Raw genomic sequence first — 17624 nt, forward strand, 5'->3', positions numbered from 1 at the left:
GCGTATCGCAGCGCGTCGCAGCGCGTCGCAGCGCAGCGCATCGGTCAGAAGAAAGCAAGCGTGATAAAAACGAGAGAGCTATTGCAACAGACAATGAACACGCCTAATCAACGCCGTTCGATAGCGTGCGCTGTTTACGAACGATTTTCTGTGCATGCTTCCGCGTGATTTTCTATAGTATAATTTGCTACGAAACGAACAAAGAAAAGAAACGAGAAATATAAAGAGAACAGGAAAATTCTCGGTAAGTTCGTTGCCCGTGAAACGAGTTCACCGTTACGTATGTATGTGAAACTGTTCCTCTTGCATCGTCTTACATTCTTGTTAGACAAGTATTTTCTGAAATTTCTCGCCTCTCGTCTCTCTAAAATATGTGTCGTAATAAAGTATGTACGATACTCTGGAATTTCATTGGAATAAAATTAATATTTAAGATTTTGGAATAAAATAAATATTTGATATTTACCAGTTCGTTAAGTTACAGTTAGACGAGTAATCAAAATATTACTGTACAACACGATCACTGCGTTTAATTAGCTGCAGCATGGCGGTTTCACGGAGAGCAGCTACCGAGAGAAACTCGACGGGACGGGACGAGACGAGACGCGACGAGACGAGACGAGACGAGACGAGAATTTCCAAGTCACGAAAGATCGGCTGAATAATTCGCAAACAGTTAAATGCGCGGAATACATAACACGATTGTCGGCGGGTACAACAAAGGTGCCAAAGACAAGTTCGCCATGTGACGAAAATAGCGAACTTGCGTAGAAGTAGGATGTCGTCACCGACAATTGTTCCGATTTGTTCTCGCTTCGCGAGGCCGATCCACGGGGAAAAGTGATGTATCTAAACGGCTATCGCAACCCCCTTCCCAACTTCCGGTAAACGGTACGCAAGTATGATGTCTCGCTTTGTCTGGCTGGAGAATCTCTGAGAATTTTCCCAAGAACGTAACGAACGTACTTACAACGAACTGTTACCGAAGATTTCACCCAACATCTTCTGCGCAATGCGTAAGTAGAATGTAGAACATACGTGTTAGCGACGGTATCTTGTCAAGTCCGAGACGACGGCAATTAATCCGATGCTATTTTGCTTTCTACCGGAAAGGTAGAGATGAATTTCTGGGACGAAACGATGCACTATGGCGTTAAAGATTAGCCATTTGGTTGCTTTTTAATCACCTTCGTCTCACGACCATCTGTATGCTATTTCTTCAAATAGGCTCGTTTTCGCAAGCTTTTAGTAGCTTCGTGGTAGCTTTGCCTTTCGCCGCAATAACTAGATCGTTATTAACTAGTATCGTTTCGCGATATTAATTTTAAATCATTTACCACTCTCCTTCCTCTGTTCCCAATTAACAAGACGACTAAATTGTACTTGAGTGGATGCACTATGACGGATCACCTGAGATGTTATCCAAGATACGGTATAACGTGTTATATCAAACGTATACCGAAAATACGATAGTACAGGAAATATACAAGCAGGCAATAAATTACGCTACAGTGACTTTCACTTTCCTCGAAACACCAGAATAGTTGGAAAATAGATATTTAATCGAAGGAAAATTGATTCGAAATCGTAGCTACGCTACGTTTCAATGGTGATCTTGATTTTCCAACAAACAACGAATAAAACGTACGATCCTGTAAAGACTGCTCGGAAGAAATATATTTAACTCGTTTGTAGCATGAGATTAACGAGGATCGAAAAGAAGAACGATAGAAAACAAAGTGAAGAAACATATATATGGTTTCTCGTGAGTTGACCAACGAAAGTGAAAGGAAGGAAAGAGGGGATGGGATAAAGAAACGACGATGGAATATACGTGGGTAAGAAAATAAGATATCAAGCTAGTAAGATTTAGGTTGTCGACGTTGACATTTTGACATCGTAATACATTTTAACGTCCAATTTAGACTCCTTTCGATTTATTTCGTCCGAAATATTATTTCGATATCGTTTCATGTCGACTTGACACGGATGACAAGCGTGACAACGATATTTATTAACGGCCGCTAAAGTTGTAAAGAAATTTTAGAAAGTGTATCGTAACGTAGAACGCTGTGTCATGAAATTCAGCGAAATTGGTATAAAAAAGGGAGCTCAAAATATCTCTACGCATATTTCTATCGTAAGATAAACACGTTCGTTTTTACGAGATTGTCTTTAACGGTTGTCTTTAATCGATCAAGTAATCGATGAATGTAATTAACGTAATTTATTAACGAATACTACGTATCACGAGAGATACAACAAAAACATTTTATCTTCATATTTTAGACGATCTGGCATAGAATCCAGCAAACAAAAACAATGCTTGATAAGCATTTTTTAAAGTTAATCTTTTACCGTGCCCTTTGCGACTTGTACATTTCTTGAAAATAAAAAATACGAAATAAAAAGTGTGGATAAGAAAATTTAAAAGGATAATCTCGTAATTACTCAAAGTGCAAATTCATCGAAACGGATGAAGCCGCGTTACTGTTCGACTGGCTGTTCTAGTATGGAACTGCTAACGGAATCGTCGAATTAACGAACGTACGATCTGATTTTCATTACCCTTGATGCCAACAGCCAGCAGACACCGTGGACAAGCATTCGGTTCCGAACGAGTCATCGCACATGTTCCCATGTTCCTTCAATTTGCAAAGAAAACTCGTCCATTTTCTCACACGCACGATCCCGTAAGGATCCAGCAGCAGGCAAAGCCGTTGCTTATCCTCAGAGGAAAAAAAGAACCGAGATTGAAGTTGATATCAGAGGAGAAATGGAGCATTGAACAAGGTAGAAGGGGAAGGAAGGCAACGGGCGGAATAAAATGCTTTCATTCCTGCTGAAAGGAGAATGTCAAAGCGCTCTTAAGAGCGTCTCTTTGATATACTTCTACACAATCACCGCGGAACATCAAGGAGGATATTAAATTCACACGTTTTGCTTGTGTTCCTTCCTTATGGAATTTAATACCTGCCCTGTTATTACGGTCCGTTTGATAAAATTTATTTGCAAAGCATCGCGCGCCGCGATAAAGCACGGCCATCCAAAGAATGGCGCTTTCCTTCCCAAAAGAATAGAGCAACTCGAGTTAAGAGGAAAATGATTCCGCGCGGCATTTCCGACAAAACTTCGAAATAAAACCAATCGAAAGCACGACAGTCGGCTTTCCTCATTATTTTCCAAATAATCGATCGTTTCGTCTCGGCATCGAACATCTCCACTATACGATTCTAACATCCAACGTACAACGTATCTCTTTAATCGATAATTTATCACTTTGACAAATGGAATCCGTTGGTCAATGAACAATGTAAATTTCTGCCTGACAAGCCCGCTGTTACCCTTTTTCTGGCAATCGCTAAGTTCTAAGTTCCGATATAGCGTCGTACAGTTCACAACTGTAACAAAGATGAGAGAATAAAAATGGCGTAATTTTGATATTTATTCTACGTTTTAACGTTATGGAATGGTATCCTGGTTATGTAGCACAAGCGGTTCTTTCTCAATAAGATTAAAATCAAGTTTAACAAGTTTAATCTTCGCTCTATATCGATACTATCCTACCGTTAACATTACTTTATGTTTTCCGAATGCGCGTACGTTTGACAAATTAAACGAATCATCGAAATTTCTGTTGCAAAAAAAAAAAAAAGGAGAAGAACAACGATTAATACGAATAGATCTTTTTCGGATAATCTAATAAACGTGAATGATATGTTATAAAAAATACCAGCAGCCGTACGAATTAAACTATTATTTGAGAATCGATGTCGTATTAATAGAAATATTGAAATATTATGTTGTAATCATGAGATATCTTCGTGTAATATATTTCTGCGTGAAACAATAACGAAAGAATTGTTAACAAGAAATTAATTCTTTCAACAATTCCTTTCCTATCGTTATTCTTTTACGAGCTTTCTATTACGTTCTACGCGTAATATAAATTACGTCTTTTGTTTCACTCGTACCTACTGTTATTCAAATGTTCCACCGAAATGCGAAATTAACCATCTCCGTTTTACGAGAGAAAGTTAATAACGGTTAATTACTTATTACCATACAATCAAGAACAGAACGGGAAGATCATTATCGCCAAACAAAGCACGATAATTTAATATACGAATCGAATGTGCAGCATTGTATCGTTTCTAACAAACTGTAAACATTTCTCCGAATTACTCGAATATATCGCGTCAATTACAAATGCTAGATATTTCTCAGCAATTCTTTTCTTTACCCTTTAGATCGCGTTGTTCTTTGTCTATCGATAACGCCGAGAAGAGACCGAGTTACTAATATAATTATATTATCCTTATACCGAATACCGAATATGGGTAAATAGTCGACGACGGTTTAAATCACGTTTAAGAATAAAATAAAATAAAATAATAAAAAAAAGATAGGTTCATTGTCGAAAAAAATAAATTTGTAAATGTATTGATACGCGTGTACCAGACCACGTGTTTCCTAATTAAACACGTTTAAACTTTGTTCTCTTGAAAACGAGAACTTTATACATTTTTCATTTATTTTCACATACATATATAAGAAGCCGCTGTCGATTATTTACTCGTAGCATAGTCGCCACTTGGGCAAGTTAAAGCATACTTTATAGTTAAAGCATACGATTACCATCCTATCCTGTAGTGGTAAACTTGTCGTATACGTATGCGCGCTATATACATATATGTACACATGTCGGATCGACAAGCATCTATTCACCGTGTAAGCAAAGTAGGTACTTACTCGTTTCGTTCCAACAAACGTTCAACCCAAAGGTGACAGGTGTCGAAACTGAGCGTCGTGCGTGAATACGATTCCCACTTGGATTCGTAAAAACGATTCTAAACGAGATGCGGCCTTGGATGTGCCGTCGGAAGAGAAAAACGCAATTAAAGGGACACTCGCACGCTGGCTTACTCGTTGCTGGCAGTAGCAACAGCAGCAACAGCAGCAACAGCAGCAGCAGCAGCAGCATCAACGTCCGAAGAAGAGGTACAAGAGAAGAAGGCTAGAAAGTCGACGGTGGAGACCATACCGAATAAAGCGCTACCGCCTTGACTTCTAACCGTGGCGTTTCCTTTTTTCATCGACTTCCAAGTCAAAGTCCACGACTAGAATCGCCATATTCAGTCTGTTACACCTCGAAACTCGTCGCGTTATCGGTGTTGGTAAAAATTCACCGGCACGCCTATGCGCTGCGTGTCTATAACAAAAGTCTCCAGCCCGCGACCACTTCTATATGCCATGCGTGTATAGAAGCGTAACAGTGCTCTACTATCTACGTATATACGTATATACATAATACATATGTACCATCCACGTTCCAGTGCACAATCGGTGAACACAGGTAGGTTTTTCGCGCACGTGCAATTAATGCACGCATCGTTAATACGCATCGTTAATTAACGCGCGACCACTGTCCGTGACGTGGTTGCATCGCACGGAACCACCCGTATTCTACGTTATTCTTCCTATGATCGTGTTATTTTTACATGGCTCTTGGTCTTGTTCTCTTCGCCGAACGAACCTCTTCGTTGGTTGTTCAAAACGCTGTCGCAAATTAATCACAACTATAATAGAACAGGTACATATCCGAATGGCCTGAAATAAACTTACTGGAAATTTGCTGCTGTGAGTCTGCAAGTTAGCTGCCTGTTGAGTCTGATTCGAGCTCTGTTCCTCCCCGTAGAGCGGTGGCATCCTGTATTCGGGTGCAGGATTCTGCCCGGAACTTCGAACCTGATTGTCGTCTAACGTCACGTTCCTTTCTATAGCGGAAATCGGCCGCGACGATTGCTCCACTACCGTCTGCACTCTGCTGCTCTCCTGCCCATTCTGATTCTTTTGATTGTTCGGCACCGGTTTCGGTGGTGGTACAGGCTTGTAAAGTCCCTCCTCATCTGAAACACGTAAACACGGTACATGTTTCGTTTCTGTTTGTTCTCCGCGATCGATATGTTTGTTTTGCTTGAATCGGATCGAATCTTGTGGATTCAAGGGTTAACGAAAGTAAAGTCAATGGAAGAACTTCAAAGTTAGACAAAATTGTCATGCGTCTGAAAAAAAAAGTCTCCGAAACATTCAACCGCTAAATAGCATTAGTTCCTGATAAAAGAGTAATTACGATTAAACGGATGTTGAGCTGCGCGTAAAGTTCCATTTAGTTGGAGCAAAGTTCGACGTATCCACCATAGAGAAATGAATTCGCGTTCGGTGTCGTCTTCTCTTCTAGCAAATTTATCGGCATTATCGTAACCGAGTTAATCTTTAACCTTTGCTCATTTAAACTTCATTGTGTTTCCGTGCTGCGCTTCGCTGTATCGGAAATCACCATGTACGTACGTTTATCTTTATATATATTTTCGTGAAATGTTCGCGTTAGTTTTCAAATTGTCGTTTAACGTATCGTTACCTCGCTGCGCCAGTAACAAATAAACGATGCTCTGATCAATCTCTCCGACTTGAAACGATATCCTATTTACCTTTTCGCACTTGATTAATCGCAGTATAAATTACATGTACGACTTGCTCACTGAATATAACGTTGTATGCGTTTAATATATTAGTATTTAATATATTTAATATACAAAAAAAAAAAAAGACTTATAGAAGATAGAATTAGAAAGAACTGAAAAAGACTGTTTCACTATTTCCAAATCTTTTCGTCTTTTACTAGGGAATGTTATAGGCGTACGTTCAACTTCATCGTCGCGATAATACTTTTCACGGTATTTGACAAATTATTCAGTAAGAAAGTGGAGCATCGATTATCTCGTAACGTATAACGTTGCAGGTAGCTTCTATCTAGCGCGTTTACACACACGTCGCGCAGATCGAGAATTCCGACTGCCATTCGAGGGACGCTAGACACGCGTGACTCGACCGTGGTTTCTATACCTTGATTTTGGTTTTGTCGCCTCAGACGATTCTCCTGCTTAACTCTGCGAACCGTAGTGGCCATCGCGTGTTGGCTGACCATTTCTGAGGTATGCTGTCGCGAATGCACCAAGAGCCTCTCCTACGCGTTTTACGAACACCTCGCGAATACCTTCTACACCGAAGGAACAACCTGTCATCACTAGCTGGCAAATTCCAAGTCGAACGATGCGTTCGTAGCGTTTTAATCGAGAAACACGCGTAACACGCGAGTGAAAGTGTGCTCGTTGTATCCCGTTTCGCTGGAAACGCTGAAAATGCTGAAAATCAACGGCCAACCATGAAACTGGCCTGTGAAACGGGACTTTATCCGTAGCTCGTTAATTCCTTCGTTCTCGTAATAGAAGGCCGATTTTATCGTCGTTCGAATTAACTAAACCAACGAGTTTCGTGTTGGCAAAAGACGCGTGTCGCAAGCCATCCAAGTTTCCATCATAATTACACTCTCGTCGAATCGTACGTTCCACGATGAAGAAAACGCACACGAGCAACGTCGTGATCGCGTCCGTTTCCTTCGCTGTCGAAAATGTTCCACCGTAGCTCGACAGAGTCTCGTAACGACGGTACATATAGTTTTATTTCACGATATTTCGCTCGAATCTCCACTATTCTCGAATAAAAACTTGCCACTTTTCTACGTAAAACGTTTACGACTCGAATAAACGTTCGCGTTGAATTATGTACCGTTCAGGTAGACGAATTATTAAGATCACGCGTTTCGTTTAAAATCCCGGCAATCGACGCCACCCGGTGCTTCGTTCGACTATAATTATCGTAGTCTTCCATTTCGAAACACACGTCTACACAGTACGCATCGTTTTTCCGCTTCCTCTTAAAAAATCACCATCTTCCAACTCCAACGTATCTTTCAACGTGCTACGACTCGGATCTTCTTCGAAGCCGAACATCGTTTCGCTCGTTCGTTCTTCGCAAGGATACCAAGAACGTTCATCACCGATATTCGTCGACTCGATCTTCTCCTCCTTCGCGTTTCTTCGAAGTAGTCGCATCGATGCCGACCGATTCGTCGCGTGTTTCTACGAAATCGAAAGAAACGCCAGGGCACATCTTTCAGCCCGGTATCACCGTCGCGTCCGACACCGATGTGACCGAAAGGGGATTTCCTCGTCGATCGATACACGACGAGAGGAAGGATGCGATCGTACGTCGAGCGAACGTATTTTCTACGGTAGTTCGAGTTTGTTCCGTGCACGCGCGAGTCGCGAGCGGGAATGCTGCGGGCCCGGCGAAAGAAACGGATTTTCCACGCGAGCGGAACTCCGATCTACGCTCGGCCCTTCTTAGACGCACTGAAACGACTCAAACTTTCCATTGAGTGAACGTCTGGTTCCGCCGTTCTGACTTCACTTCCGGTATCGTCCCACCACTACGAATGAGAAATCGTTATAGACACCGGTGGGAGAACGATCTATAGGGGAAAGAGACGGTCGTTAGAGAAAAAGGTACGGACGATCATAGAGAAAGATGGAGAAAGATGGAGAAAGATGGAGAAAGATAGAGAAAGAGGGAAGGAGAGAGAAGGGTACGATGGTGAAAAGGAGAGAAGAAGGACAGACGTTCGGATAATTTATTCCGCGTCCATACGCAGACGGACTCCGTGGCGTGCGTCCGACGAATATCAAGCTGCTCGTTGGTACTGCCACTGGCTGCTCGATCTCTCCGATCTCCGATAGTCGATGCCGATTGTCGCGACACTCCTCCGTTCCTACACTTTCCTTCGCTTTACATATCGGATTGCTGACGACGCTCTCTTTGTATAGTTCGTATCCGTCGCTCATTCTTTCTTTCTCATTCTTTCTCATTCTTTCCCATTCTTTCTCGTTCTTTCGTTTTCGTTGATCTGCGATCATTCGATACCTACGAAAAGTACGAAAGTGCCACCCTACAATTTCCCGCGCCCTACCATAAATTATCTTCTTTCCATTTGACGCTTTTACGGAATTTTTACAGCTACACTGCAATCGATAAATTTATTTGTACGCTGTAAAACGACGCCACATTCATAATTTTACGAGACTTATTAAGAGCGGATTACATCTGACACCCGGTATATAACAATACCGTGCAAAACGTTTCACCCATCGACACAGCTGCGTATACCAACACCGTGGAAAGCGCTCGAAAACGAGCGAAGAAAAAAAAGTGGGAACGTCGCGAAAGAAAGTGATAAACGAAAGATAATTTAACTTGTCAACGGCAATGTGAATAACTGGCAAGAAACGAACATCTATCGTAGGAACACGATCGCAATATCACGGATCGAGTCTGTGTCTGTTCCGACTACTAGCTTGTTTTTCACGTTTCTTTCAGCTATTCTGCGTTCCTATTAACATAGTTTATGCCTTATTACCATGTTATCTACGCGCTGAACGACCCATGAATTGGATCAAATAGCAACCTCGTGTATTTCTAACGATTCTTTACATCGGATCGTTAGAGATTAAATTTCTTTACTTTTTAGAACGACAGTGTATAGATTGCCTGCGACATAATATTTTTCGAAATAATGCCAAGATATACGGAAGGGCCAACGATTAAGGGTATAAAGAATGAATCCGTTTGATCGCAGACTTATACCTCTTGGTTTCGAATCCTCTCAATTACGTATTGCTTCTTTCGAAGCTGAATAACCATTGAAATTGGTGGAGCTAGCCACGACGGACAGTAGTATGTATCTACATATGGTTACATATGGAGTAGCCTGTTCTCTTGTCTTCGTTTTTCCCTCTTTTTTCCACCACTCGGTTTAAACTTGTTCTCCGCGATGCGCGTACCAACCGACTGTGTGGTCTCCTCGCGAGAAACATCGGCAATATGTGGAATCGTATATAATTGCGCGCACGCCGTGTAACCACGGTTTCCACAGGTAGGCATTCGACCCAAGTTTCCGCAAGCGATCAGCGACTTTCGATCCTCTTTTCGGCGATTTAAGCGCGCGAAAGGCTCCCTTCCATAAATCCGAGTGTTCCATAAACGTGCCTCGTTTCAACGTGCTTCTAAAGATATTGGTTCGTACGCCCACCCAAATAAACAAATATACATACAGTCAGTGTGTTCGTACACCATTTAAAACGGAGTAACTTCTTTCAAATTGGATCAAACTGTTTGAGACTTTTTAACAAGTTAGGAACATTAATCTACCGTCTATCGGATGACGCGTAAACGGTTTTTTGACAAGATTCCACACGACCGAATCGCAAACCAAATGCTAAAGATCCTTACTACTTTTTTATCCGAGCTATAAAATGTACTCCAGTTTGATCTAATTCGTAAAAACGTTATTTTGTTTCGAGGGTGTACGAATGTTTTTTTTTTTTTTTTTTTTTTACACCAAATCCACCTATAACGACCGACAACGCAACAGGTCCTCCAACGATAAGACGTAGCTAAAATGGGACATTTTATTTTTTAAGAAACTATCATGTTGTTATTTTCCGTGTATCGAACATTTACGTATATAGAACATATTTTTCATGCCGATACTTATCAAGATACATCTTATTCGTTAAAGATCGATTATTCAGCAAGGTGGGCATCGCCTACTAAAACTGGTTGTATCATTTTCCTTTCTTTTTGTAATTCAACCTCTGTTGAAACTGGATCTGCAAGTATTTACTATTACTAAGAAGAGCACCATAAAACTAATAGTTTTCTTCTAAACCTCTCTTGCGTCGATTACTCGCGTCGAATTTCCTGTTTTGGTCATCGAACGACGAAAGATGCGATAAACTATTTTGCTACCGATAACGATAAATTACGATACACATACACACACACGTTACAAACTTTCTCCGGATAACATTGCTCTTTCGAGATTCTAAGGCAATATATGCCGAGTCGTTCGACTCATTGTCGATCTTCTTGCCGGGAGGTTCATCACCTCCGCCACTTTGTGACCCGTTTCGTTTGAAATGTCCTTGTCACCCTACACGCCACCGTCACGCCGGGATCATCGGTCGTCGATTTAAGAAGATATCGAATTTGCCGCCAAATCTAAACTCGTGACTATCGGTAGCCTGATGGTTCTTGAGAGTTTGAAAGGTCTCGACACGTGTCGTTACTCGCTACCTCTATAGAATACGGCATGGCATTAAAATGGCGTGTATCCGTTGCTCGTATCGTCCACCGTGTATTCTTACGTATTATCCAACATATTCACCTATCGATCGATTTCATTTTCCAAAGTTGAAATTATTTCCACTTCGTTCTATCGAATACGCGTGTATAAGGCATTCGTCGTATCTTCACGGAATTCTCTTTCGCTGCTAATTCGCATATATACGTTTCCATTAATTATTTCGTTTAGTTTACGCCCTGATCTACGTATTTCGTCTGCGTTATAGGAGCATTATGAAGCATTATGTATCGAACGCCTTCGAGACTTCTCATCTTGAACGTTAGCATATCCGATCCTAACGAAATTTTTATAATAAAAACATTTCGTCTCATTTTGACAATTCTTTTTATCCCTGATCTTTTCCATTATCGCGTCTGCCTATTCTCACACAGAGTCGCGACACATCCATTTCACGTGGGAAAGAATCAACACATCGCATCGCATCGAATCGAAATGCCATTTGACGCTTCTCTAGGAGCGAATAAAGGTCGTCTCACATTACACGTAGCTACATTGTCATGTTGTCTTTGTCACTGTAGCAAGCACCTACATGGACGCAAAGAGAATCGTCGATTAGCCATGTCGATTGTCACGTAAAAAATATATTTCTCGAAAACGCTTGACCTTTCATGACGGTGCGCGTAGTGTGAATCCACCCTAACGTTGAGTGTAACGCGACGTTATCGAGACCCTCATCGGTTTCCAATGCCGCGTTCCTCCGCGTCTGCGACGTCCACCGCCTAAGAAGAATCTTTCTATGAGGCGTGCTCGAGAAACAATCGTTCTTTAACTCACTCTTCATAGACACATTCGATTCGATACCCTTTCTCTCAAACGACGTTATATATTATACATGTTATATTCGAATAATATTACATATACACATATACATTCGTATACTTACGATTCTTTGATTCAAGATTATTTAAAAATATATACGCACAACCCGATACAGATAGATGATTGTGCTATTTCGTTTAAAGTTCATTTCCGTCGAGTCAAATCATTCGTAATTAGATCACATCTTTATATATTCGTTGTATAATTATTCGAAACTACATTCGTTATTCGAAAACTAAGTTCCCGGGGAATCTTCAAATTTCGTACACGCATAATACAAGATTGAAACATGAAAAATCCAGCGACGTGATATCGCGCATTAGATATTCGTAAAAGGTTCGACATACTTGTTTATATGTGTAACTGTTTGATCGACTTACTTAGAAAACTGGTTCAAGTACATTGTTCGAATGTCAGTAGGAACAGACTTACGATCGAGTGAAAAACATAAAGATAACCGTTACGCAACGATGGAACAGTTTTACAGCTATTTCTTTAATACTTGCGTATGATGCAAAAATGGTTTATGTTCGATAAAATGCAAACGGTATGTACCGTACTCGTTGCGAGCCTATCTTTCTATACCTTACTTATATCTTCTATTGCATTTATATTTAGCTACATATGTATGTACAGTGGGTAATGTGCAACTACCGTTCACATATTATATTATAAAATAGGGAATCAAAGAAGGAAATCTTTCCCTATATAAACCTGATACCTGTTTCCTATATAATCGGAAATCTATATAATTTTTTAAATTATAAATAATCGAACAACCATATCGATTTGCTGTCTTTTAAACTCTTCGCTATGCCGAATTCTATATCGGTTCGTTGTCTATAAATAATGGCTAAATCTTCAAAATCCGGTTATATAGCTAATATTAAATCGGCCTCCGTAAATAAAACGAACCACTGGAACGTGTCAAGCAGCGATGCGTATCGCGAAAGAACCAGATGAAAAGGTTCGAGGGCCCACCAAATTTGACGGTATGTTCTTCCTGTTAGGTCGAAGAAAATTAAGTGGTCGAGAAAAGAGAGTGTCGTTGACAGTGGATGACGTACGTAAGTAGTACATACGTACATTTACGTACTACGCGAGGTGCCCGTGAGAAAATACGTTGAGGAAGAGAAGTCTAGGAAGACGGTAGGTGGGTCGAAAACAACCAAAGACTAGAGCCGAGCACGAGGAGAACACTTAAGGAGCTCAACCATGCGTGCTTCCCCGTACTCGCGAGCGTTACAGGTGAGCCGAAGTAACCACGAAACGAATCTTCTTCGAGCGTACAACAACGAGAAAATGGATTAAAAAAAAAAAAAAGAGACGGACAACACCAGAAAGAGTAAACAATAGATCCATGTACCGTTTAAAACCTGCATTTCCATTCGCTGACTTTTTAAACATTCAACATTCACGATTTCAATTCGTTCGATGCGTTATTACAGAACTTTGATATTTCGATTCGTTTTACTAAACTCCATATTTGGTGTACCTTTTGCAGATTTCAATGAACTTATGGAAATCAAATATTCTTAATATTGTATATTACGTTCGATTTGTACCAGTAATATACATACGTATGTATATAATTAAATGAAAATATATGAACAACGCAATTGACTTTAAACCACTAAGTTGTACGCTTGATTTTAATTCAATCCTAACTATTTTTAATATCGTGTGTTCGCATATACGTATACGAAGAAAAGGACACGACCTTCAGAACCAGCAACGTATAACGTTAGGTTAAAAGGGAATTTTTCTGACGGTGACCCGCAAGAAGACACGTCCAGCCGAATCTTTCCGACGTAAGAAGATATTCGTCGACGGAAATTTATCGAATTTATCGAGAAAACTGGCGGAACGTAATATTGCACGAGGTTGTTAATTACCTAACAATAAGACGTTAAATACGAATTCTTAATATTTCTACAGAATGGTTGGTAAACCTTTTACGTGCAAGTTAGTTGCAACTGGCAACGAAGCGGATCTTATGCCCGTCTTCGAAATAGCAAGAAAAACACGTAAAGTGGAAATGTAAGAATTCTTTTGGTGAAATTTTATCGTCTTGCGTAGAATACGTATATCGTCAAATATTTCGATCCTTCCTGTTAACTAATGTTCCAAAAGTCGGTATCTGCGGCAATAAGAAGCGAGTAATTGACGCATACTTTTATCGCGTTTAGAGGTTTACGTAAGAGGATTACTCAGTTAATAACTACTTGGTTAATAATCATAGAATAAAAGTTAGTAACTTTTAATTAGTATAATGTAAAAGGAGGATGTTGTAACGAAGTTTAGTATTTCAGTCGTTCTGTCATCGAAATATTCTGTATATTCCTAGTATTTTTTTTCATATGCTAACTGTGCTAATCGAATCCTAGAGGAATCTGTAAGTGTTAAATTAGCGACAATGTGGTTAAGTATCATGAAATTCTAGTGTCATTAGCAAACACACGTTGCACGTATCTTTGCACATCAGTACGTAAAGCATTATTGCTTTTCCACGTTCATGTATACATACATTACCAAACGAGCTTCGGCAACCACGTATGAAATTCCCGTTCACTTAGCACTTTCATATTTTTACCTTCTACGTTTTGTAAATTTCGCGCAATTCGTTACAACATCTACGAAGAGACGCGCGTACGGGGAATTATTGTCCGGGAAAGCTGTAAATTTTCCAATAAAACATAGCCACGTTAGACTTACTACGCTCATCGTCACTTTATCGTAATAAATGTACAACGTTCGTACGAGTAGAACATTTTCGTCCCGCGATAAACATCCTTTTACCTCGATTTGAAAAAATACCTATTATTAAACAAATTCAATTATGCGATGTAAATTGTTCGCATAGTAGGTATAGTTTACGATTGCAAAGTGGTACAAGTTATTGAAAGTAACAAAACTCAAGGTGTCTGTTATTATCCCCTTGCATTATACTTGCAAGTCATACTTTTGGCATTTTAACTACATAATTATATTCGAGGTCGATCGATCGTTCTCATGCAAGTAGCGATATTTGAAATTATACTCGAGAGCCAGAAGTGGTTCTCTGACACCTTGTATCAAGTACAACCTAATATGCATTTTGGTCGCATCAAAAAGAATATCTCATCATCAGCGACCTTGAGTCGCAATCGATGAACGAACATTATTCCGCGTAAGTTCGATTTCCATTTAACTTCTTCTTCTTCCACTAGCGCGTTATTCGTTAACAAACAAAAATGTTGAAACCATCGAAAAACACAAAAGTTCCTTTTGCTTCGCGTACTTTTTGTATTCCTAATTAGACCGTGTTTTATTTGCAAATTTTTCGTTATTAATATATACATATATATATATATTTCTCCTGATAAAGAGCTGATCTGCACAAAATTGGGAAACTAACTGTTCGATCAATCTTGAACGAAGCTCGCTCCGCTGTACTTTGTTACAAATTTATCCAGTGATCGAAGCTGACATTTTTACTCGATTATTCGTTTATAATATCTCTTTTAATCGGTACAAACTCTTCTTACTTCGTTATACCGTTATATAATTTTTTTCCTAAACGCTAGAATTTTCCGTTTCTTCGCGTTTCTCTTTCAAAAATAGGTTCGATCCCAGCGTGAACCGTCTAACTCGAAGAAAATTTCTCGACAATGGTTACATGACGAAAGACGAGAGCAACACTGGTACAACATACGATAAACGATAAGAGGCAATGAAATAAAAAAATGATATTTGTACTTCGAGTGTACCTATCTATTTACATCCCAAAGAGGTCTAGTCGCGTATAACCGGTAGTTAGTCTAGAGAAAAACTCGTAAAAATCTTGTTTATGTTGTTATTACGCGAGAATCCTTCCTTAAAGCCTATGTTAATACGATGTTTTCCTCTTATTTCGTACAACTCTGTGTTTAAAATGCAGGAAAGACTTGGCCTGGAAAGAATTTCTCGGCGAAGAATGACGAAGAGAAAGACTCTGACTCGGTCCTTGAACCACCTCATTCGCCAAACATTAATATCATATCCACGGCGTGGTAGACATCGCAGCATCGTGTTAAACGTTACAAGATAATATTTTTCAAGTACGCGAACCGCGATAATATTCGAAGGAGAAGCAGGGCCGTAGTAAAAATTCACTCAAGCAGCGATGCATCCCGCTAACGAAATCATCTCGTCTCCGGTTCGTCTCGGTTCATTCTTCTTTTGTAGACCGTCCCTTTCGCAGGAGGCGCTTCCTCGCACTTCCTTCTCGTGTTGCTTCTGTTTCCTCGCCGCGCCGTGCCGCGCCGTGCCGCGCCGTGCCGCGCCGTGCCGCGCTGCATCGTGAAGACCGCCGCGCGCCGGCTCCCGACGCGACGCATCGCCGCGCCGCACCGCGCCGTCCACCTTCCTACAAACGGCCTTTGAATAGCGTCTAGTTTTTGCCAGGCAACTAGTTTTACCGAGGGTTTTCATTCTACTCTATCGAGACCGCGTCCCTCGTTCTCTCTCCCTGCCACAGCGCTCTACCACCGTGAGAATGAAAATTCTCGTCGCGGCATAAAATTACGAGCAAGAGCGAAGGAGAAAGCGGCGCAGAGGAAGAGAAAGAGAGCTCACGCTATGAAATTGCCACGCTAATTTTTATTTCGTTCGATTCTATCGCGTCCCTCTTCCACGTGTCACAATTCCTACCGCGAATCTTCATACTCTTTTTACCATCCCTCCGATGTACGATTATAGATCTTCAAACGAAACCTTAATGCGAATAACTCTCTTCGTGTTTATTTTTCGCGCTTCGCAAAAATCTAGCGGGTTGAAAGTTCAAACTGAAATCGAAAGCGTTCAATGCCTGCCGCGCAACTCGGTTTGTTCGACCGTTTATTAAGTAAAGGTAGTCTTTTTCTAGCGTTGGACGTGTTTTTTTTTTTTTTTTCGATAATATCGAAAATTTGTCAAATTATCAAAAAAGATCCTTCTAAAGCAACCATTTAAATGATAAAAGTTAACGAATTTGTATCAAGATCAGTTTAATGACCTTTGTAGAAAACGAAAAACAAAAAAAAAAAAAAAAGAAAAAATAGAAAGAAATCAAGAATCGATTCCATCTCTGCAAGTCCATATGAAAATTTACGTAAAAATATATTCATAAAGATACACCGAGGAACTGGTTGCGAGAAAGTCTTTTTTAGAAGAAACACGTTAACGCTTAGGACGTGTGTGATAAACATTAAACTTTTTTCTACTTTTTTACTTCTCTAGTTTTGACTTATTTTTGCATAGGGACTCGTTGCTTTATACGATACTTCGGGCTACACCGACGCCTACCGACGATTGGCAGGAATTGTACTTGAATTTTACCCCAGCTGAAAAAAATGTACGAATCTATCGAAAAGGATAGGAACACCTACTCCTAGGATAAAGGGACGGAAGCACTTGGCCGGATCGAACGGAATGGAATCGAATGGAATCGAATGGAAATTGCGCAAAACAACACGGATCCAGGAAATATATCTCGCTACGAGCGCAAATCCGAACAAGCGACCGAAGAAAGAGTCAAGCTACCCGACCGACTTAATATTAGCATCGGACAAAAAGCAAAACGCCTCTGTACCAGTTTTACAAGCTCTCGTTTCTCCAGCCCTTGCTATGCTCGTTTTCTCATTGACGATCCTACATTGCCGCACCGTGTGGATCCATTTTTCCCTTCTAATCGCGAAAATCA

General features: G+C 40.4%; 1 protein-coding gene across 13 annotated transcripts in view; it reads right to left on the reverse strand.

Annotated features, from left to right (window-relative positions):
• The window catches only part of LOC138185423 (GATA zinc finger domain-containing protein 10), a 65040-nt gene that overhangs the window by 13281 nt on the left and 34135 nt on the right, over positions 1–17624 (reverse strand). For 9 of the 13 annotated variants that reach the window (XR_011174612.1, XM_069124356.1, XM_069124355.1 and 6 more), the window contains one exon: positions 5626–5909. Coding sequence is in view for 11 of the 13 variants with exons in the window: in XM_069124356.1 (XP_068980457.1) it covers positions 5626–5909 (284 nt within the window). In the remaining 2 variants the exon portion in view is untranslated. Of the gene's footprint in view, positions 1–4752; positions 4924–5322; positions 5472–5625; positions 5910–6906; positions 7206–17624 lie in introns of those variants that run through there. The other 4 variants (XM_069124352.1, XM_069124354.1, XM_069124360.1 and 1 more) reach the window with 3 other exon arrangements.

Source organism: Bombus flavifrons, chromosome 12 (genome assembly GCF_040668555.2).
Source record: "Bombus flavifrons isolate JBK064 chromosome 12, iyBomFlav1_principal, whole genome shotgun sequence".
Classification (NCBI taxonomy): Eukaryota; Metazoa; Arthropoda; class Insecta; order Hymenoptera; family Apidae; genus Bombus; species Bombus flavifrons.